Source organism: Lithobates pipiens, unplaced genomic scaffold (assembly GCF_037356315.1).
Source record: "Lithobates pipiens isolate NorthernLeopardFrog02 unplaced genomic scaffold, aLitPip1_a1.2 Scaffold_10, whole genome shotgun sequence".
Classification (NCBI taxonomy): Eukaryota; Metazoa; Chordata; class Amphibia; order Anura; family Ranidae; genus Lithobates; species Lithobates pipiens.
In genome coordinates, this window is record NW_027507686.1 from 165,216,243 (window position 1) to 165,241,011 (window position 24,769).

The following is a 24,769-nucleotide window of genomic DNA, read 5'->3' on the forward strand; positions in this document are numbered from 1 at the left end:
ACCCATATTAAAAAAAGGAAATGCGTGTGGCCCCCAGGCCCTATATACTCAGAACAGCAGTATACAGGCGGTGCAAACAAGACAGGGACTGTGTAGGTTTGTTGTGTTAAGTTGAATCTGTTTGTCATTTTCAACCGGTACATTTTTAAAGTGTAGCTCCAGTCAAAAAAACTATCTTTAAGCTTTTTGGAAAACATAGGGAAGGGTTATCACCCCTGTATAATTTGTTTTGTCGTCCATCTTTTTTCATCTCACTTGCTGCTGTCTCCTTGCGTTTGCAAGTAGGAGATGTTTGTAAGTTGGATGTTTGAAAGTAGGGGCCTGCCCTATATTATAGCGGTATGTACTGGGTACAGAGCACGCAGACAGCACGCACTCCTAACACTACTGACTGCAAGCTCTATTATTAACCACTTGTTAGCCCAATGTTTGCATAAAGTGAAAGATGAAGTTATGCTGAGTAAATAGATATCAAACATGTCACTCTTCAAAATTGCACATGCCCGTGGAATGGCGCCAAACGTCGCTACTTAAAAAATCCCCATAGGCAACGCTTTAAATATTTTTTTACTGGTTACATGTTTTGAGTTGCAGAGGAGGTCTAGGACTAGAATTATTGCTCTCGCTCTAACATTCTCGGCGATACCTCACATGTGTGGCACATGCGAGCACATGGGGACATGGGCGCTTTAATTTTTATTTTATTTTTTTATTGTTCATTTTACTTTATTTATTTTAGTTTGACATTTTTTTTCCCAAAAATATATTTTTGATCACTTTTATTCCTATTACAAGAAATGTAAACATCCCTTGTAATAGGAATATGGGGTGACAGGTCCTCTTTACAGTGAAATCTGGGGGGTCAATATGACCCCACATCTCACCTCTAGGCTGGGAAGCCTGAAATAAAAAATAAAAAAAAGATTCTGGCTTTGATCGTACTGGCGAGTTGGTAGAAGCACCGGAGGGCGGTGAGGGGTGGGGGGCGTCTATGGCTGGGTATTTCAGGGTATCACCGAGTATGGCTGGGTATCTCTGAGTATGGCTGGGTATGGCAATTTATGGCAGGGTATTACAGAGTATTGGCGGGGTATTGGCGGGGTACTACAGAGTAATAGCAGGGTACTGCACTGCAGAGTAATGGCAGGGTACTGCACTGCAGAGTAATGGCGGGGTACTGCAGAGTAATGGCGGGGTACTGCACTGCAGAGTAATGGCAGGGTACTGCACTGCAGAGTAATGGCGGGGTACTGCACTGCAGAGTAATGGCGGGGTACTACAGAGTAATGGCAGGGTACTGCACTGCAGAGTAATGGCGGGGTACTGCACTGCAGAGTAATGGCAGGGTACTGCAGAGTAATGGCGGGGTACTGCAGAGTAATGGCAGGGTACTGCAGAGTATGCACTGGTATTGCAGAGTATTGGCAGGGAATTGAGGGGTTAAATTCGGTGAGCAGCGATGTGGGCACTGCAGATGCAGCCCACATCGCTGCTGACACCGATCTCTTTCCCCTCCGCTGTACCGATCGGTACAGAAAGGGGAGGTAGGAACAGGCGTCATAACATGACGCCGGTTTGTTTCCAAGTGATCACTCCGTCATTTGACGGAGCAATCACGTGGTAAACGGCCGCTATTAGCGGCCGTTTACCGTGATGCGCCGGGTCCCATGGACCCGGCGGTCACGGATGCTCTCGAGTGCGCACACCTCGGGGCACGCGAGAGCAGAATTCTGGGAGGCCGTTAATTAACGGCCTCTCTGAGTTAAACAACCGCCCTGAAGCCGTTAATCGGCAATGGGCAGTTGTTAAGTGGTTAAAGCTAGATCACTAGCTATATAGGTGAGGTGAATATAGTGGTGTATACTGCAGTCAGGGCACAGACAACAACCACTATACAGCAGCAAGATAGGAAATCAGCCAAAAACGATTGGTGTGTACTGTGTTGAAGGTACACAGAACACCCACTGCTTCAGATGCAAAGTAACACACTACAGGAGGCCGCCTTAAAGGCGGCCTTATATAGTGTGGGGCGTGCACTACACAGCCTGAGCTATGATTGGCCACAGGCAGGATGCCTGTGGCCAATCATGGCTCTCCTCGCTGCCGGCGCTGCGATTGGCCAAGCATGCGGGGTCACAGTGCATGCTTGGCCAATCATCGGGCAGCAATGCACTGCGCCAACGCAGTGCATTGTGGTCCGCGCGCGCGTCACTCGAATTTTGACGCGAACGGCCAAAACGTTCGGAATTCGGCGAACGGCCGAACGGCCAATGTTCGAGTCGAACGTACGTTCGACTCGAACACGAAGCTCATCCCTACTGAAGAGATGGATATCTCGGTTGTGGCAGCAGCTGCTGCCGTTACCAAGATATCCCTCTTCAAAAAATGGACGTACATCGGCGTGTGCTGGTCGTAAAGTGGTTAAAGGTTTCACTTCCATAATTTCCAAAAGTGCTAATTTTAAAGGCTTATATGCAAGTTATTGTCATAAAAAGTGTTTGGGGACCCAGGTCCTGCCCCAGGGGGCATGTATCAATGTAGAATTTTTTTTTTTAAAACAACCGTTTTTTTGGGAGCAGTGATTGCAATAATGCTTAAAGTGAAACAGTAAAAATTTAATATTCCTTTAAATATCGTGCCTGGGGGTCTCCATGTTTATAACAGTGCCACAGTAAAATGACATTTCTAAAGGAAAAAATGTAATTTAAAACTGCTCGCGGCTGTAATGTATTGTCGGATCCCAGCAATATAGATAAAAATACCAAAAAAAAAAAAAAAAAATGGCGTGGATTCCCCCCCCCCCCCAAAAAAATCCATACTAGGCCCTTCAGGTCTGGTATGGATATTAAGGGGAACCCCGCAACAAAATTTTAAAAAATGGCATGGGGGGCCCCCAGGCACTATATACTCTGAACAGCAGTATATATACTATACGGCCTGCCCTATAGAATCTGCAGAAAATTGGGCATTAGGCGTTGTACACAACACTGTAAGCCCTCACAATTACCCTTGTTGGGCACAGGAACGGGCCCTGCTGTGAAATATTATATCAAGAATTGTAACTACATGCCCCTGTTAAACAGGGGCAGAAAAATTGGGCCTTCGGTGGTGGTGGTGCCACAACACTGTAACCCTTCACAGATACTCATGTTGGGCACAGAAATGGGCCCTGCTGTGAAACATGACAGTTTCTTGTCCTTCTGTGGCACCCCCTCTATCTAGGCTCAGGTTACTCCCTTCCTCAACCTGGGAACCAACATCGGAGCCTTCAAATTACTGCGCATCCTCCAGCAACATATAACCGACACTGTGGTCGAATAATTCTGGGGACTCCTCCGTGCATGATGGTGGGGCTACGGAAGGAGTGACTGTGGACAAGGAGCCGGTGGAATAGGCCGCTTTGGCAGCTGCGTTAGAAGGGTAACTACTCTGAGCCAAAGTGACAGAAGATGAGGAGGATAAAGGGGCTTCGTTATCCACTCCACCAACTCTTCTGCATGTTGTGGCTCAATAACAGGGCCAGCAGCAGCAAAAAAGGACAAGGGTGGCCCACGGCCACTTGCAGAGGATGTACCATGTCCATGACCACCACTGTTGACTGTAAACACATTTAGTGGCCTGTGAGCGCCTGCCTCTCCTTGGTGGCCTTCCGGACATGATGTATTTTATGTTTTGCAACACCACACTACACTGTATTAGATACTGTGTACACCGCCTGAAGTGTATTAGAAACTGAACACACTGTATTAGATACTGTGAACACTGCTATATATATATATATATATATATATATATATATATATATATATATATATATATATATATATAGACTTGCACTGTATCACCTAGGAGTCTAGGACAGACGAGAAGAGAGGAGGGGCCGGCGGGTGGGGATCAGCGTGCCGTTAGCGTTATTATTACAGGCATCGGGTGAGTGAATTTTTTTTTTTACTAGAGGGTCGCTATCGGAGGAAGGGGGCAGTACAGATGTATGGGGCCCGGCCACACTTCAATGTGCTCTCCCCCCTCCCCACACTGTCCTTCCTGTATGCTCTCCCCCCACAGTGTCCCATCTGTGTGCTCTCCCCCCTCACTGTCCCACCTGTGTGCTCTCCCCCCACACTGTCCCCCCTGTGTGCTCTCCCCCCACACTGTCCCACCTGTGTGCTCTCCCCCCACACTGTCCCACCTGTGTGCTCTCCCCCCACACTGTCCCACCTGTGTGCTCTCCACCCACACTGTCCCACCTGTGTGCTCTCCCCCCACACTGTCCCACTTGTGTGCTCTCCCCCCACACTGTCCCCCCTGTATGCTCTCCACCAACACTGCCCCCCTGTGTGCTCTCCCCCCAACACTGTCCCCCCTTTGTGCTCTCCCCCCTCCCCACACTGCCCCCCCTATGTGCTCTCCCCCCAACACTGTCCCCCCTGTGTGCTCTCCCCCCTCCCCACACTGTCTCCACTGTATGCTCTATAACCGTTAGCGTTATTATTACAGGCACTGTCCCACCTGTGTGCTCTCCCCCCACACTGTCCCCCCTGTGTGCTCTCCCCCCCACTGTCCCCCCTGTGTGCTCTCCCCCCACACTGTCCCACCTGTGTGCTCTCCCCCCACACTGTCCCACCTGTGTGCTCTCCCCCCACACTGTCCCACCTGTGTGCTCTCCCCCCACACTGTCCCACCTGTGTGCTCTCCCCCCACACTGTCCCACCTGTGTGCTCTCCCCCCACACTGTCCCACTTGTGTGCTCTCCCCCCACACTGTCCCCCCTGTATGCTCTCCACCAACACTGCCCCCCCTGTGTGCTCTCCCCCCAACACTGTCCCCCCTTTGTGCTCTCCCCCTCCCCACACTGTCCCCCCTATGTGCTCTCCCCCCAACACTGTCCCCCCTGTGTGCTCTCCCCCCTCCCCACACTGTCTCCACTGTATGCTCTATAACCGTTAGCGTTATTATTACAGGCACTGTCCCACCTGTGTTCTCTCCCCCCACACTGTCCCCCCTGTGTGCTCTCCCCCCACACTGTCCCCCCTGTGTGCTCTCCCCCCACACTGTCCCACCTGTGTGCTCTCCCCCCACACTGTCCCACCTGTGTGCTCTCCCCCCAACATTGTCCCCCCGTGTGCTCTCCCCCCCACACTGTCCCCCCGTGTGCTCTCCCCCCCACACTGTCCCCCCTGTGTGCTCTCCCCCCACACTGTCCCCCTGTGTGCTCTCCCCCCCACACTGTCCCCCCTGTGTGCTCTCCCCCCACACTGTCCCCCCTGTGTGCTCTCCCCCCACACTGTCCCCCCTGTGTGCTCTTCCCCCACACTGTCCCCCGTGTGCTCTCCCCCCATACTGTCCCCCCTGTGTGCTCTCCCCCCACACTGTCCCCCCTGTGTGCTCTCATCCCCACACTGTCCCCCCTTGTGTGCTCCCCTCACACTACCCCCCGTATGCTCTCCCCCCACACCGTCCCCCCTGTGTGCTCTCCCCCCACACAGCCCCCCCTGTGTGCTCTCCCCCACACCGTCCCCTCTGTATGCTCTCACCCCCACACCGTCCCCCCTGTGTGCCCCCCCCCACACCGTCCCCCCTGTATGCTCTCCCCCCACACTGTCCCCCCTGTGTGCTCTCCCCCCACACTGTCCCCCCTGTGTGCTCTCCCCCCACACTGTCCCCCCTGTGTGCTCTCCCCCCACACTGTCCCCCCTGTGTGCTCTCCTCCCACACTGACCCCCCTGTTTATTGTTCCTTCCTTTTTCCCATTCTTGCAAGAAGTTCAGGTATTCATGTACTCAGTTTTTTTTTGATAGAGTTAGTTTTTTTTTATCTCTAGGTTTTTCCTGTCCTTCCCAGATGATGAGGACATCATCTAAATTGGCAGGGGGAGTGTGTAGCGCCAGCTCCTAAAGAGATGTTTTTATAAATTTAAGGTTACACCTGAACTGCAGTTTGGTTTGGGTGAAATTGTCTAAATTTGGACCTCAGCATCAGTCTGACTGGACTATGGGATGTTCAGCCTGGCCACCGGGGAGTGGCGCTCTAGCTGTGCTTGCTGGGAGAGGGTATTTAAAATGCGGACGTCCCGTGGGTTGGGGGTTCCGGTCCAGAAAGATGTGCTGACTTCATGGTCCTGGTCCTCCTGACCAGCCCCCAGGATGGCTATGGCCTGGGGTGCGGATCCACCTGACTTGTTGTCTCGGGGCTGGCTAGCCCGAGACAAGGAAACCAGAGGAGGATTCTGAGGTGTTTGGGTGCCGTCTCCAGTTTGGGAGAGACCCATTAGCTTCATAGCATTCCAGGGGAGGACTCTTCAGAAGAAGACCACGTACGGGTTGGTTTCTTACCAAGAGCCTGGAAGGGCTGACGTACCAAAGTGAATCTGGTCTCTTGGATATCGCCAAGCTGGCTGGAAGATCGAGGTATCATACGAGTGTTCTACAAGTTTAGTTTCCTACGTGTTCTACAACAACGTCTGTGGCAGAGACTTATCCTTGTATGTTCTACAACAACGTCTGTGGCAGAGATTGTTCCTAAGTTAAGCACCTTGTTGGATGCTAGACCTTATTCTCTGGGTGCAGTCAAAGTAAGCAAGTTCTTTAATTTTTGACTTTGACAATAAGCCCTTGTACACACGGTCGGACATTCCGACGGAAAATGTCTGATCGGACCGTGTTGTCGGATAATCCGACTGTGTGTGGGCTTCATCTGACTTTTTCCGTTGGAATGTCCGACCAACAAAGTTTGAGAGCTAGATATAAAAATTTTCCGACATGTAGAGAATTCCGATCGGACAGAGTGCCACGCATGCTCAGATCAAATTCCTAGACTAAAGCTATTGGCTACTAGCCTGAACGTAGTCCCGTCATAACTAAATAACATCATCACGTTATGAACGATCGGATTTTCCGGCAACTTTGTCCGACCGTGTGTATGCAACACCAGTTTCGGACAAAATCCATCGGACAAAATCAGACGGATTTTGTTGTCGGAATGTCCGACTGTGTGTACAAGGGCTAAGAGTACCTGAACTTTCATCCTAACCCTCTGATCCCAATTTAAGAGACTGTTCAATGTCTACGTTTGCAAATAAAATCCCTTTATGCGGATTCTGTCGTCAGTCTCTCAAGTTTCTGAGCCATCTACCATGGGACACCCTTAGATGTGAATTGATGAAAAGAAGGTAAAGGTAAGCCCAATTAAACCAACAGGGGGTTAGTGCTACATACATACATACATATACATATATATATATACATACATACATACACACATTATATATATATATATATATATATATATATATATATATATATATATATATATATATATACACACACACATATATGCACACACACACCATTGCAATTGCAATATGCTAGTTATTACTCTGATAAGTAGGACATAGACAAATTAGTATCACATATTCATTTGAGGTTTATGTTAAACGAATATGTATGCAAATTAAAATGCTTGTTTTAAATTACCAGAGGCTCTGTCCATCCCATTTCAGACACACGATTTATTGTTTTGATGCCATTTCTGGGTCCATGCTCAGCTTATACCTACAAAAAAAAAAATGTAGCTTATTAATAGTATGCTATATAAATAAAAAATTTACCAGTACATGCAACTTTGGTGTTGGGAACCCAGTGTTCTTTATTTTGGTGTGGGGATTTTAGATCCCAAAATAAATTGAGATTATAAATGTTAGAAGCCATGCCCGGTGTTTTAACCTATTCATCCCTCTTAACCTGACCCTAATGCTTAACCCTTAAATACATTTAATCTTTTAACCTAAAGGTTTAATAACCTTTAAATGTATCCATTAACATTTAATTTATCTTCCCACCACTTTACATTTACCACTTCAGTTCCCACATCTGTATACCAACTACAGACCAGAGGAAAATTTTAATTTTTGCAATTGGACTATTGATTTAGAAACTTTTATTACCTAAGGCTTTATTTTGATGTTATTGTTTGGAAAAACTTTACTTTTTTTATACAATCCACAAATAAATTAGAAAATAAAAAAAAAGCACTATTATCTACTTTTATCAGTGTTACTTAAAAAACAGAAGAAAAAAAAGTTCAGCCGACTAACACTAGGGTCCCTAGTTTGAATCCCAACCATAATACTATCTGCCTGGAATTTGCATGTTCTCCCTGTATCTGTGTCGGTTAAGTACAATACAACTGGAAACCACTGTCATCTCTAACTAAGTATCAATATTTGCATATACCCCTGAACATAAGATCTGGTTGGTTAGTCTCATAATTGAGAAGCCCGCTGTGTCTCGTGAAAGGATACATTTTGATTTTTCATTTAACATAAAAGTATGAAGGGTACTACGCGTGAGTCAACAACCCTGCAGAATAATTGAAAATTAACACTCAACTGAGTGATAGAATAGTAGTAAGAAAAGCAGATTGGGAGAAGAGAAGAAGAAGAAACAAGAGAGAGAGAAAAAAAAAGGGGGGGTTGGGGAAAGGAGGGGGAAGGATGGAGATTGGGGGAGGGAGGATCACAATATGGGGGGGCTACCCCCCTTCTTCCCCTGGCATGTCAGCAACCAACACAGGACTCTCCGGCCACCTGGCACTCAGACCGTCAATCTAGCATATTCTTCCGAATAGTACAATTCGAGCCAATAGAACCACTTATTACCGAACTCTTTGCCAAGTCCCCTGTCTGATGCTATCAGGTCTTCCATTTTGTTGATCTCAGCTACTTTCCTGAACCACACCGCCACCCCGGAGGTTCTGTCCGCTTCCAAAACAGGGGTATGCAACTCTTTGCCGCCGTGACCAGTAGGGGCAGGATTGATTTCCTGTACGCTCTGCTTGGAATGTCGTGACAATGTAGTAAAAAAAACTCAGGGGTCTTGGGCAACTCCCGATCCGTAAACCTCCGCATGATACTATGAACCTCTGTCCAGAAGGGGATCAAATGTCTGCAGGACCAAAAGATGTGCAGGAGTGTGCCCGCCTCCTCTCCACATCTCCAGCATAAGTCAGGACTCCGAGGGAATATCCGGTGTAGCCGAACTGGGGTGTAGTACCACTGCGATAAGACTTTGAACCCTGTCTCTTGTTGGTTGGCGCTCACTGTTGCTTTATACATGAAGAGAATAATTCTCTCTACCTGTCTGTTGGAAAATTGTACTCCGAGGTCACGTTCCCACTTGGCAATGTAGGGAGGTCTATATCCTCTCGGGAGTGTGACAAGGATTTGATATGTTATTGAGATTGTGTGTCGTACTGTTCCCCTTCCTGGCAGAGGAGCTCAAATGGTGTCAGGGCCCTCACGAAGGGCTCCGAGGGAGGCTGCACTTTAATAAAATGGGCTTGTTTAAAACAACATTATAATTATTATTCTGCTACAAAGCATAGGAAAGTTATTTACAAATGAAATAAAGTCTTTTTTCAATTTTGCATTTCTAACATTCAATTTGCAACAGTCATGAGCTCAAAATTGTGTGGTTGATGACCAAAAAACTAAAACTATTTCCCATTTTCATACACAGGAAAGTCTCAGCCAGGAGGAGGCCATGGAAAGTGGCAGCCAGGAGGTGGTCATGGAAAGCAGCCTGACCAAATCACAGGTTCCTCCACTCCGCTTTCTAACAAAAAGGACCAGGAAGGCGAAGATCCTCGAGGAGTCAGTGACTGTTTTGATTTGGCGGCTACTGAAATCCTCACAACAGCCCCTGGTGACCCCTTGTCGTATGGCTGTGTGATGGCCAGTAAACTGGAACAAATGGAGGAGGGCGACAGCAGCCTGGAAGGAAGCGTGGAAGGAAGTGTTAAGAGTGATGGCCTGGGTTTGGTGTGGTCTGGCAAAAGATGCAGGCTGTTGTAAGACCACAGTCTTGGGACATATATGTCATCTGCTGCTGCTCCCGATCTCTCAGAGTCCTGGACCATATTGTACTCCCTATTAAATGGATTACTCACTCTACCAATTCAGCCTGTCAAATAATTGGTGTCTGCCCTGGGGTACAAAGGCTTCAACAATTCCAAACTGTTTCTCCAGCGTTGTCTTCCTCTTTATTTTGTTAGGGCCCCTAATAAATTTAAAATAGTTGTTTTGACAAATACTTGGCTATATGTTTTACTTCAAACAGGACAGTTTGTGAGTAGGCAGGTACATTTCAAAAATACAATGTTAAATTAACAAAGGACACCAACACCAACCAACCTACTTGGGGTAAAAAAATACAAGATAATAATGGTGTTTTTGTAACTTGACACGCAAAATGACAAAAAAAATATTATGGAGATCACAAGAAAAAAAAATACATTTTATTCTGGAGAATTTTTTTTTTTTTAAATGATATCACTATAAAAAAAGATTATTCTGGAGATCTTGATAAAAAAAAAAACAAAAACAAAGATTATTCCTGACATCACAAGAAATAATAAAAAATACACTTGTCAGAACTCTGTGTGAATATCAGCAGCAAAGCAACTTCATTATTCTAGCATTAAAAAGAAGAAAAAGAATGTGCTGAATTGAAAGATTAAAAAATTTGCTGTGTGATGAATGTTCTATCTCCATTACGAACGCTAGTTTAACAAAACGAGCGCTTCTGTCTTATACTTGATTCTGAGCATGCATGGAATTATGTGCGTCGGACTTGTGCACACACGATCAGACCTTTCTTTGTTGTCGGAAAATTTGAAAACCGGCTCTCAAACATTTGTGTGCAGAAATTCCGACAGCAAATGTTTGATGGAGCATACACACGGTCGGACTTTCCGACAACAAGCTCACATCGAACATTTCCCGTCAGAAATTCCGATCATGTGTACGCGGCATTAAGATGTGTGTATGGCCTATGTCCTACTCCCTGCTGTAAGCCATATAAATACCAGGGTAGGGAGCAATCTCTCTCTTCCATGTGGAATTTACAGAGGAAGGCCTGCTGCACTGGAGCATGTGGCTCCCTCCTGGGTCACCCTGTTAGGATTCTCCCTAGACTAGGAATCTACCAGCACTGGACTCTTGCTAAATGGACTTTGCTTCTCCAGGAAGGTAAGAACCTGGGTAGCCTGTATTCAGGTCTGTACATGGCTTTATGGCAGCTGCTTTGGCCGGGTTCTGTCGAAGGGGCATAACCAAAAAAGGTCTGCCAGTCGGCATCCAATCACCGCTTTCAGCCAATGTGTGTAGGATATCCAGTGTCCACAACTGTTTATGCAAATCTAAACCCAATAACAGAAATATATTCCATCTTATTGGTCCTTAGATGTGGTGGCACTGCATTGATTTTCTTTTTTTTCCTTTCTTTTTTCCTGATGATCTTGCCAGTTACAAACTAACACCCCTTTCACACCAGGGCGTTTTGCAGGCACTATAGCGTTAGAAATAGCGCCTGCAATCCGCCCTAAAGAAGCTGCACCATTGTTTGTAGTGTGAAAGCCCAGAGGGCTTTCACACTACAGCGGTGCGCTGGCAGGATGTCAGAAAAAAGTCCTGCCAGCAGCTTCTTTGGAGTGGTGAAGGCGCGGTGTGTTTACCGCTCCTCCATCGCTGCTCCCCATTGAAATCAATGGGGCAGCGCTGTAATGCCGACGGCAAAACGGCGCTATTTCGGCGTCTTGCCGGCGGTTTTAACCCTTTCACGGCCGCTAGCGGGGATAAAAGCACGCCGATAGCGGCCAAATGGGGGTAAAACGCCGCTAAAAATGGTGGCGTTTTACCACCGACGCAAAGGGCGGTGTGGTGTGAAAGGGGTCTAAAGCCTCATGCACACTAGGCATAAAAAAATGTTGCTTATAGAGAAGTTTGACTTTTATTTTCAGCCTGTAGAAGTAACTCTATGTTAGCCATTGTTTTCATGCACATTTGGGCAATTATAGGCATATTTTTAGAGGATTACAGGCTGAATTTTTTTTTTTTTTATGCTGCATCTTTTTGCCAGCAGGTCTGGAATTTTTCTGCTGCCTAGTGTGTATGGACCTTTGCTGTCCTAGAGTGACCACATACGTTCACCATATTACAGTGCCTTGAAAAAGTATTCATCCCCCTCAAAATTTTCCACATTTTGTGATGTTACAACAAAAACATAAATGTATTTTATTGGGATTTTATGTGATAGATCAACATAAAGTGACAAATTGTGAAGTGGAAGGAAAATGATAAATGGTTTTAATTTTTTTTTTTACAAATAAATATCTGAAAAGTGTGACATGTATTTGTATTCAGCCCCCTTAACTCTGATATCCCAAACTAAAATCTAGTGGAACCAATTGCCTTCAGAAGTCACCTAATTAGTAAATAGAGTCCACCTGTGTGTAATTTAATCTCAATATAAATACAGTTGTTCTGTGTTTTATTCTGAGGTTTGTTAGAGAACCTTAGTGAACAAAGAGCATTTCGAAGGCCAAGGAACACACCAGACAGGTCAGGGATAAAGTTGTGTAGAAATTTAACAGCTTCAGCCCCGGAAGATTTTACCCCCTTCCTGAATAGAGCACTTTTTGCAATACGGCATCGCTTTAACTGACAATTGCGCAGCCGTGCGACGTTGCACCCAAACAAAATTGACGTCCTTTTTTCCCACAAATAGAGCTTTCTTTTGGTAGTATTTGATCACCTCTGCGTTTTTTGTTTTTTTTTTGCGCTATAAACAATAAAAAAAGCAACAATTTTGAAAAAAGTGCAATATTTTGCTACTTTTTGCTATAATAAATATCCCCATTTTTTTTTTTTAAAAAGCAAGTTTTTTCTGAGTTTAGGCCAATATGTATTCTTCTACATATTCTTGGTAATAAAAATCGCAATAAGCGTATATTGATTGGTTTGCGCAAAAATTATAGCGTCTACAAAATAGGGGCTAGATTTATAACATTATTATCTAGTCTCTGCCCCCTTTATTATTATTATTATTTTTACTAGTAATGGCAGCAATCTGCGAAGTTCATCATGACTGCGACGTTATAGCGGACACATCGGACAATTTTCAGCGATCAGTGCAATAAAAATGCATTGATTACTGTAAAAATTTCACTGGCAGGGAAGGAGTTAACACTAGGGGGCGATCAAGGGGTTGTGTTCCCTAGTGTGTGTTCTAACTGAAGGGGGATGGGACTTGCTAGGGGAGGAGATAGATTGGTGTTCATACCTCTTCTCCCCTCGGAGAACTGGGATCTCTGGGAGCCCGGTGGTCATCGAGACCACCGGCACTCGCATCGGCTTTGGGGGCGCGCAGCGGGTGCGTGCGCCCTTAGTGGCTACTAGAAGAAGCACCGAAACATGGCGGCGATTCGCGCAGCCGAGCCATGTTTCTGCAGTACAACTGTGGCAGCTGGTCGGCAAGCGGTTAAAGCTGGGTTAGGTTATAAAGATATCCCAATCTTGTAGCTCAGATGGGAGAATCTGTCCACAGGACAACTATTAGTTGTGCAATCCACAAATCTGGCCTTTATGGAAAAGTGGCAAGAAGAAAGCCATTGTTGAAAGAAAGCCATAAGAAGTCTCGCTTCCAGCTTGCAAGAGGCCATGCGGGAGAATTAGCAAACATGTGGAAGGAGGTCCTCTGGTCAGGTGAGACCAAAATTGAACTTTTTGGCCTAAAAGCAAAACGCTATGTGTGGCAGAAAACTAACACTGTATATTAAAATGAACACACCATCCCCACCGTGAAACATGGCGTGGTAGCATGTTGTTGTGGGGATGCTTTTCTTCAGCAGGGACAGGGAAGCTGGTCAGAGCTGATGGTAAGATGGATGGCGCCAAATACAGGGCAATCTTAGAAGAAAACCTGTTATGCCCTTATACACGATCGGACTTTCCGACAACAAAACCGTGGATTTTTGTTTGAAGGATGTTGGCTCCAAATTGTCTTGCATACACACGTTCACACAAATGTTGGCCAACAATTACGAACACAGGGACGTACAATATGTATGTGATATCTCCATTACGAATGCTAGTTATATCTCCGGCTCATAATGCGTGGACTTTTGTCTGATGAATTTGTGTACACACGATGGGAAAGTCCGACAACAAACATTTGTTGGCGGAAAATCTGAGAACCTGCTAGCCAACATTTGTTGGCGGAAAGTCCGACAACAAATGATCGATGGAGCATACACACGGTCGGACTTTCCACGAACAAGCTCACATCCAACATTTGTTGTCGGAAAATCCGATTGTGTGTATGTGGCATTAGAGTCTGCAAAAGTCTTAACACTGGGGCAGAGGTTCACCGTCCAACAGGATAACGACCCTAAACATACAGCCAGATCTACAATGGAGTGGTTTAGATCAAAGCATATTCATGGGTGTGAATGGCACAGTCAAAGAAAAGACCTAAATACAATTAATAATCTGTGGCAAGACTTGAAAAATGCTGTTCACAGGCAATCTCCATCCAATCTGACAGGGCTTGAGCTATTTTACAAAGAAGAATGGGCAAAATGTCACTCTCTAGATTTGCAAAGCTGGTAGAGAGATACCAAAAAATCTTGCAGCTGTAATTGCAGTGAAAGGTGGTTCTACAAAGTATTGACTTAGGTGGACTGAATACAAATGCACGCCACACTTATTAATATTAATTAATTTATATTTATTTGTAAAAAAAATTGGAAAACTATAATTTTCCTTTCACTTCACACTTATGTGCCACTTTGTGTTGGTCACATAAAATCCCAATAAAATACATTTATGTTTGTGGTTGTAACATGACAAAATGTGGAAAATTTGGAAAATGTCAAGGAGTATGACAACTTTTTCAAGGCACTGTATTATATCTATAGAGGAGCAGCATTGTCAGTGTAGTATAAGGCTATAAAACACCTCACCTGACCTAATCTCCATAACACATGTGGCAGTGTTGTAGTCAACAGCTGGGGACAATGTACCTGATAAAAAGCAAATGACAGAGAGCATATGAAGTCGTTTCTGGCAGGATCTGGTAGAGAAAGGGATTGCGCAGAATGAACAATAGTCTGCCCATGTACCTTATTATCAATCACCCTAAATCAGTGGTTCTCAAGCTTACTAGTGCTGTGACCCCTTGATAAAATTTCCCAAGTTGTGAGGACCCCTAGCAGTAAAATTATTTTCATAGCGACGGTTATCGGCACCCAAGGCAAGTAATTTGCTCCCCCTAACCCACGGACATTACGCGTCCCTTCTACTGGTACAGTATTAAAACCCCTTATTGTACATTTTAGGATGTACCACTCTTTCTCTTTGTTCTCCTTTCTTTCCCTTTTATCTATCGCTATCCTAATTTAGCGATTTTTTTTCCCTGCACTTTTTTCATATTCTTTCTCTACCTTGTTCTTTGTTCCTTCCCCTCTTTTCCTCTTACTTCCATGGGGTGGGGGGGGGGGGGATGGGATGACTGGCAGTGCTGGCAGGGAGTTGGGATGAGTTGCAATGCTGGGGGGAGTTCTGATCAGCCAACTTAGGTGCTTTTGATCAAGGTCATCTGCTGATCTGAGAACTGTAGTGGGGACTTTTAATGCCAACTATAATCACAGGTAGTGTTACTCACTGTGTCTCCGGCTTCACCGTGTTTCCGACTTTGTGGTGTCTCGTAGCAGTGATGCCTATGTCAAAATCAGGATAGGGTCCCCTCCAGCCCCACCAACTTTATATTCCTCACCAGTCAGCTGACCTCTAGTCTCTGCCCCCAGCCATGCTGTGAACTGAATGGGTGGCCGAGGGGGGGCGGCCGCGGGCACCAGGAACAGCCCAGCTGGGCGGCCGCAAAAAGGCTGGGGGAGCGGAGTGGGCTTCAGGAACAGCCCAGGATTCAGTGACCCCTGGCAAATCATCATTCGACCCCCGAGGGGGTCCTGACCCCCAGGTTGAGAAACACTGCCCTAAATGATGAGCTGTGGTTAACATACCTTCCAACTATCTAAGAAGCGAAAGAGGGCACCTTTAAGCAGAGTTTGTAGACAAAAGACACATTTCTGCCATACCCCCAGTTATACAGACCATAGAAAATTAAAATGTAAAAGAAAAAATTTGGATAATGTTTAAAACATTTTTTTAAAGAATATCATCAAATAGTAAAACCACATTACATCAGTCAATTCCAGGTGAAATTATTTTAATCATCTTGTGTTTAACAAGAGTTTTGAAACGGTCATCGGACCATAACAAATCAGAAAAAGGCTTCAAGATAAAGAGCATTAAGAAAAGTGTTTACCTTTCTAAGGTGTATGTCAGTGTTAAATTAAATAGCTGTAAGAAGAGAGCAGTTTTATACACTTGGCAAGCTAACCGGTGTCTGTAAATACTGGCAGTCATATTGTATTACATTGCTTTGTTAATACACACAAATTTCCATTTTCAGGCTACTACCCAGGTATAAAAAGTATATTGTGGCTTATCATAACAGAATCAGGGCTTGAACTTTTTTAATCTCTGGGGACATTTGGAGGAGACTTGGGGGCCAATGAAATTAACTGCAACAAATACCTCTGTTTGTAATAGATATGTAATAGGTATGTAAAAGTTTATTTGTTGCTGTTTGTTTACATTCACCTGTCAAGTCAGGAATGCCCGGCTGACAGCTTAATGTGCCAGACAGGCATGAGTTACTGGTTGTTAGGGAGTCGGAAGCAGTCAAATTTAGCATTGGTGATGCCATCATCTGAACAACCATTCATTCAGCTGTTTGCACAGGAATCTCCATAGATAGTTAGTAGATAGTAGTAGATAGTAGATAGTACACAGTGGTGTGATCTCCTTCATATTTACTGTGTTGGTCAGTGATGGCAGAAAAAAAATGCAGAAAAAGTGGTCAATTGAGTCTGCCCCATTTTATATATTTTTTATTAACTTTAACTTTTTTATAAACTTTTTTTCCTCCACTTTTTTGATCTGAGTATAGATCTGTGTGCGCCCCAAGCATGTTTGAATCCACCTACTGTTGACTGGCTCACTACCTAATCTATTTCAAACATCAAGTGGTCAGATGTTCTTTTTTATATATTAGTGAATGTTAACATTTTTGCTGTATTAGTTCTTTTTTTTTTTAGGTTAAAGCGGAGTTCCACCCAAAAGTAGAACTTCCACTCATTTGTCTCCTCCCCTCCCCCTCTAGTCCCACAATTGGCACCTTTTGGGGGGAGGGGGGGACAGGATACCTGTCTTTGACATCTATCCTGTTCCCACTTCCGGGAGTCTGGGCCGCAGCCTGTGACATCACCGCAGGCCTTCCTCCTCCTCTCCCTGTCGCCTGGCCAGTAAGAAAGAGGAGTGGGGCCTCGCGCATGCGCAGTAGGGTTCCTGGCGTGAAGCCTTAAGGCTACACTGCCGGGCACACTTGCCCGCAATGGCGGAGGCAGCACCCAACAGCTGATTGAAACATCAGCTGCGGTGCTGACATCGCTGGACTCCAGGACAGGTAAGTGTCCTATTGTTAAAAGTCAGCAGCTGCAGTGTGTGTAGCTGCTGGCTTTTATTATTTTTTTTGGGCAGAACACCGCTTTAAGTACATTTTTTACAAATACAGAAAAATACTTGTTGATCCTGCTAGAAATCATATCAGCTTTTCCAACTATCTTCTGTAAAATACAAATCAATTCTCTGCTATGTTACGGAGTGGAGATGAGGGAGAGGTGTTTGTAGTCCATATCCCACTGGGATGAATGGAAAAAAACGAGTAGCGTGTACCAGGCTTAAGTAGCATAGACAAAGAAAGAAACATATGATAAACAAAAGATAACCTGCAATGTAGCAGTTTTTGTTTTTATTTTTTAATGTAGCCCTGATACTGGTGTTCAGATAATTTTGTTCAATCACTATATACAATAAAAAGGTGTTTTGTTAAAGGAGGACTTCAGACAAACACTAAAGGTTTTTATCTTTGGCATTGGTATATGCACAGCACTAGAATTGACATAAGCGTTCAATATTTGTTAGCCAAACATTAAAAGTAAGAACGTTGTTCTTAATGTGTGGATTAGTCTTCAAAATACAGCCACAATATTGTGGACTTTTTACAGGATTAAGCAGTCAAAAATTCTCAGAAAAATATTATTAGCAATGAGGCAAACACACTTTCCCTCAGTAAGGTCACTTTCTTCCTGAAGCTCTTCTTAAGAACTTTTGCATAAGTAGGGTAAATAAATATACTCCGGTTATTGTTCCTGCTCTAGCCCAATTTTTCTCAGCTTCTTCTTCAGTCCCTTTAACTAAATTGTCAGTTTTTACTTTCAAGTAAATTTCTGTTTCTACTATACAGCATGCTTATTTCCAGTTGAAAACATTTAGGGTCCATTCACACTACGGTGATTTTAGATACCACTTGAGCTGAACAGAAACGCACAACAATGGAAATCACATTGTTTTCAATGGTGCTCATTCACATTCACTCAATGCAACTCAGCAAAATGCACAGAAAGGTTCCTGTATTACTTTGGTGCGATTCCAGCATGATTTTGGCCCCATAGAATATGCAAAATCACATTTAAGTTTAATCCAAGTTGCACTACATAATCACACTGAAAAATCTCATCAAAATCACATCGCAGCAGTGTGAACCTAGCCTAAACCCAGCCACACACAATTTTTTTTTTTTTTCGTTCAACCAGTGGGTTGAAAAAATATAAAATTAGCCAATTTCCCCATCTACATATTCAATGTGGACAGGGGTATCATTCCTACTTTGTATTCTGATGGTGGGGAAAAGTCCCCGTCGTTAGAATACAATGATCGGTGATGCCTGCAGTAGCAAAAAGGTGCTGGTTTTTGATCCCATACATGGTTCGAAATTCAGACGGTCCCTGCTGGACCGGACAAATTTAGATCCGTGTATGGTTGGCATAAGACCACATTCACATACCGTAAATGTGTTTTACCATGTCTTAAGCTGGCGAATGCTAGAAGAATTTCATTTGAGATTTTTCATTTTAGGTACATTCATTCAAATGTTCTAATTCAAAGGAGTAGTATCGAAAATCTTTCTCAAATGAATACATGTCCAACAGCGTATGTGGTGTTCATTCAGTAACATGAATTCACACCAAAATCAAATGTTAAAAACAAAATAAAATTTGAACTACTTTCAAAAATACATGTGCAAAGTCAAACGTACCAAGAATTTTCATACAAATATCTACACTTTTATAGCCAGCTATCCAGAAGATACTAGAATATTCTGGAAAGTGCTGCCTGTGAGTCACCAGTTCTTCCTGAGTCACTCAACCCTGACCCAGAAGAAAAATATACAGCTGGCTATAAAAGTGTAGATGTTCTTATGAAAATTCTTAGTACATTTTATGACTTATCACATGTCTTTTTGAAAGCAGTTTAAATTTTAATTTGTTTTTAACATTTGATATTGATGTGAATGCACGTGCAAATTAATCCTTGGCCTTGTAACCAAAAATACTGCTGATTACTTGACATGTTATTTTTAAAATATAAATGATGTGTCAAGTATAAACATAGAGATAACATTTTATCTGAACCTAAATTAAAGATGAACTTCACTAAAATAGTTGGAAACTACAGTATATAGCAACAAGCAACTGTTGAGAAAAAAAAACACCCTGGTCAGGACTGTTAAAAACACAGCATACAGAGCACAGGGGTCAGGAAGGTTGTAGAAGTCATGATTCATGTGATGTATATGGCAGACTCTAGGTTGCTAGATAATTAGTAGGGTTTTTTGTACAGGATAGGTAAAATGTCAGGCTTGGCTGGGAGCCAAGCCTGTGTGTTTTTATTCCGGGTCAGGGTTGAGTGACGCAAGCAGAGATGGTGACTCACAGGCAGCACTTCTTTCCAGAATATTCTAGCATCTTCTGGAGAGCAAGGAGAGCAAAGGTGAAGCTGCCTGTGGTATTTTTAGGAGCCCTGACCAATTCCCAACTTGGATTGGCAGGGGGCAGGCCTCAACAAATACACAGGGTCAGCCCAGCTAGAGAGGAGTTCTTCAGGTGGAAGCTGGAGATGGAGTGCTAGGCTGTTATGCCCCTGAGGGAGCTCCCCAGTCTTGAGGGGGGGGGGTGACCTTGGGCCTGGGGCTTGGGAGAGGACAGGACCCTAATTAGGACACATGGAGGTGTCCTGGACAGGTGACATGGGAACAAGGAGAGGACAGCAGGAAAGCACTGCCAGGCAAGGAGGAACAGCAGGTTGCAGTCAAGAGGGCTGGTGACTGACACTCAGTCACTAAGGATTGGGGAGGCACGCCCGAGAGGGCAAGGAGATTGCAGTCTGGGATGGGTGCAGAGCCAGTGGAGTGGATTGTGATGGCACAGGCAGTGGAGAGAGAAAGCTGCAGCCAGGAGGGCTGGCAGGGCCTGAAGAGGTGGTGCTGGGATCACTACCACTATTTTTCTGCTACACTAGAGGGACCCACGGTCCCTGCCTGCAAAGGGTATTTGCTAAGGCCTGGCTGAGCCAGTGTCAGGCCTAAAATATAGTGCTAGCTGGTCCTGGAAGAACAAGCAAGTAATGGGCTGGAGGTGTTAAGGAAAGATAGTCTGTAAGCGAATGTGGAGGAGTATATACAGGAAATGATAGGAAATGTATATAGTTGTGTCCCGTATACTTTCTTCAATCAAGTGGGCACTCCCTTACCCCGTCCAAGTTTAATGCCCCTAAATAAAATACAAAAACAAAGTTCAAGGACTGGTTTTCTGACTGAGGGTGAATGAGAACTGTGTGCCTGACTGGGGAGGGTGACAGACTGACTACAATATTTAGCAGCCCTTATGGGGGAACCGCTACATGCATATCGCCCCAGAATCCAAGAGAGGACAAATTGTCCTGACATCAGTGGAAGGAGAAACAAAAATGGTTGTTGTTCAGGGTCTGCGGCAACAAGAATGTCTGTAGTCAGCAGGAGAATGAAAACACATCAGTTGGTAAAAAAAGAAAAACATTGATGTTAGCGGGGGAAAAAACATTGTCATCAATGGGGGTAAAATCTCCAACAGCACACACACACAAAAATCCAGCTGGCACACTCTGTATTGCTTTAGAGAAATATGCACCACATTGGAGGGGTAGCCATATTATGAGATCAATAGCCAGGCTGGAAACACGCTTGATCTATAATCTAAATGTCCATTTTGGCCTTGATGTCGATTGGGACATAAATTATTTTAATAACAGCGAACCATATTTGAAATATTCTTTTGGGGTTTTTTAATATATACTTTGCATTTAATTTCAAAACATGTATATCTACTTGTATTATGAAATACTCTCGTCTTTGTACATGGCGTTCCTAGGTTTTTTTTAAGACAGTCTCTTAAAAACATTTTTAATCCTTTTTAATATTATTGGTTCATTTTCCTTTTAATTTGTGGATTGGAAATGTTTAGTATCATTAAATTAAATTCTTTAATTAATAATTAAATATTTAATTTTATCTTTGACATGGATTAGTATATTCCTCTTCTATGGGTCTTATTAATTTTTTGACACAAGATGGCACTTTTTTTATGATATATTATTTCTATCTGTGGGCTCCAGTGGCTTTTTTCCTTGTTTTTTATTTTTTGTTCTGTGGTGGTGCTAAGTTACCCAGAGGGAGGCCACTTATGAGTCATGGGAAGTGTAGCCAGTAATTAATATGGCACAGCTGCTCTATATAAGATCCTAATGCGTGGTGAGCTGTTGTTTCATCACATATGGCGACCCATCACTGTTGTCTACCCGCTGGACTGCGCATGCGCACCGCCACCGTATGCATTCCACCCCTAAGTCCAAGTTCAAGCCCCACCATCCAAGTGGACATAGAGTTTGATTATATTTATGCTGAGCGAAGCGAGGCCGTGCCTGAAGTGTGCCAAGCGAAGCGAGACCGCGAGGGGCCCTCTGTTGGAATGCATAGGGCGGCATCGCACATTCGCACTCCAGCGGGTAGCAAAATCTGATGGGTAGCCGAATGTGATGTGACACCATCCTTTTGCCCGTTTCCAAGGCGACATCTCTGATGAAATTCCGAGTCATGAACACTCATGAAGCCAGTTTGATCTTTTAACATGTGAGTGTGCATTTTAATTCGTTAATAAACTTTCACTAAACAGTTTTACACTATGAGAGCATTTTTTTGTCTTATTTTTGAGTGATATTGGTGATGCATTCCATATTGGCTTTGAATAAGGATGTAGTTTGGTTTGAGGGAGACCTAAATCCCCTAAAGCGCTATATGACCATCTGAAATACATAGGTCAACAAGTTCTGATAAGGAGCTGCATTGCACCTTATGGGTGGGGTGCACTATGAAACACCTTTCAGAGGACTTTTCACTACTTCTTAATTGGAGACTCTCTGTGGTCTTGATACTATTGTGGACTGGATTTCATTTTTCTATACACAAATTAATGATAGATGTAATTTTTTGTACATTTTCTGTATAGCCTTTTTTTGACTTTGTCAATTTTTTTTATTATTATTTATATTTTAGGTGAGAATGCATTTAACAATGTCAGAGGCCGCAACCTTTTTGCCAAAGGAAGAATTAAAAATTACAATATTTAGTTCTTTAAAAAAAATGGTTCATAAGTAAACTAGTAGAACGAGGTCTAGAAAAGGAGTCAGAGTGAGCCTCAGGATGGATGGTGGTCGGTTAAAAATTGATAGGTGGAGATTGAAAGGGGGGAGGCCTTAACTACCAGGTTTTACCTTATATTTCCAATCAAGTGGAGGGTACAGAATCAATTGGAGGGTCATTAATATTGTCACATAAAAATGTGTAATTCATTGATTTGTAGTGCTGCACTTTTCGAGCTGAGAATTTTTGTTTGTTGATATGCTTGTGGATACAAAGATCAGTTATAGGTTGGGGTGGTTGCCTTTTGTTTTGTACAGTTCCATCAGCTTTTCATTTGTTTGTTTCCCTATTGCAGACTTTTCCTTAAGTAAAATTTCCTTTCCGTAAAATTGAAAAAATAAAAAAATTTTGGGTAGACATAAACTTTAATACAGACAATTGATCTATACGAATGCCTGAAATGTGGGATTACAAGGTTATCACATAAACCATTCCCAAATTGCACACCTGCTCCTGGGCACTGACTCAGAACATCCCAGTGTCATTAACATCAGCCATCAGCTCTTTGAGTTGGTTGTCAAAAATCTGAAGTGCACAGGAACATTATTAGTGTAGTGGGGGTTGTACACTCATCCCTCCAAGCATAGGAATACCAGTTTGACTAGAATATTTAGGGGAAAGGTGTCTTCTTTTATTATTTTTTTACGTTTTGAAATTTAGCAAGTGCTAGATCACAGCAATATTAGTCAATGCAATAGCAACACCTATACTATGTTTTTGTTTTGTTTTTTAACTCGAGGAGCTAATTTATAACCAACCCCAGAAATTTGCTAATTAGTTCTTGCAGTAGGGCTGTGCCTGCACTGCAAGGTATAATTGCTTTTTTAGTCTAGGGGGGAGGAAAAGCAAGGCCAAGGTGACCCAAACAAACTATTTACTGTTCACATGCTGGGCATGCTGTATTAACTGTATGTAGCCCCAACAGTGTACTGCTCTGTGTTCTGGCAGTGAGATGGGGACTTCCTGTCTTATTCCTGTAATTCCTGGACAACGGTGCCAAATGCACATACATTTACAGTTAGTTTGTAAAAATTGTGCAATTTTTACCTTTACCTAAACATGCAGAAACAGGCACTAAGTGAAAAAAAGAGGCTTTGAAACTGTGTATATACCATTCCAAAGCCAGCCAGATTCTGCTCAGTATTGTTTGGGCCATGCCACGGCAGGTCCAGGAGAGTGCATGCATGTGCTGTGCGACTCAAGCCAGTGTCTAATTCCATGGTGCAAAAGTATGTATAGAAACCACACCTGACATACCTTTTCCCAACAGCCTCCATTCCATCGCAAGGACTCGGGAGGGATTAAGGTACTACTGCCCACCTGTCTCACACTACTTGTGGCCACTGCCAGCCTGCTGCTGCCCAGTGTGCCCACTTGCCCAGAACTGTCTCATCATCGGTAAATCAGTATTTGGTAATGTAGCACTGCACCACGTTGGGTGCAATTTTTTTTTCGTGGAACAATCTGAGGAGGCCTTGGACCTCTGAGATGTCTGACTGTCTGGATTTGGGACAAATTTAAGCTGGGGCTGGGGCAATGAATGGAGTAGTCTCTCTCAGTCTCTGTCTGCTGGGGAAAATTGAATTGAGCAGTCTCTCTGTTTGGGCCTGAGGGCAATGGAGCAGTGCCCCTCTCTCTCTCTGGGGTCAATAGAGCAATGTCTCTCTCTCTCTGGGGGCAATGGAGCAGTGTCTCTCTCCCTGGGGGGGGGGGGGGGGGGGGCAATGGAGCAATGTCTCTCTCCCATGTTTTGGATGGCTTTAGTTGCCATTATGTTTTATTCTAGGGTTGATCGCCTTCTTTGTGCAGTTAGCTTCTCCTGGACTCACAATCACGCCACACTACTATTGACCAGCCTGTTAAACTGCCGCCAGCACTTTGCTGACTGCCGACATTCTTGGATTAAGTTGACTGCATTAAACACACAGTTAGCTGATTACCTTCGAACAGCACGGCTGCAACCCCTGAAGCATTCCCTGACAGTCTTTGGATTCAATCTACAGCTATATCATACAGCAAGAAAGTACACAGTTTGTTTTGGTGGGGTATTTTTTTATTTTTTGCAAAATGTATCTGATCTAGTCTAAGATTTGTTTTTCTCCTTCTCTCTCTTTGTGCAGTTAGCTTCTCCTGGACTCACACGGTCACCACTACTGTTGACCTGCCTGTCCCACTTCCAGTCAATACACTGAGAAGTCAGCTGTATGGCTCTACAACCACCACCACCCCCAGTT

The 24,769-nt window shown here is 44.0% G+C and overlaps 1 protein-coding gene across 2 annotated transcripts in view; it reads right to left on the minus strand.

Annotated features, from left to right (window-relative positions):
* LOC143935335 (synaptotagmin-2-like) overlaps positions 1-24,769 on the minus strand; it is a 147,527-nt gene that overhangs the window by 72,265 nt on the left and 50,493 nt on the right. For both annotated transcript variants that reach the window (XM_077459139.1, XM_077459146.1), the window contains exon 2: positions 7,473-7,550. In XM_077459139.1, coding sequence (XP_077315265.1) covers positions 7,473-7,488 — 16 coding nt within the window. In that variant the 5' untranslated portion in view covers positions 7,489-7,550. The remainder of the gene's footprint in view (positions 1-7,472; positions 7,551-24,769) is intronic.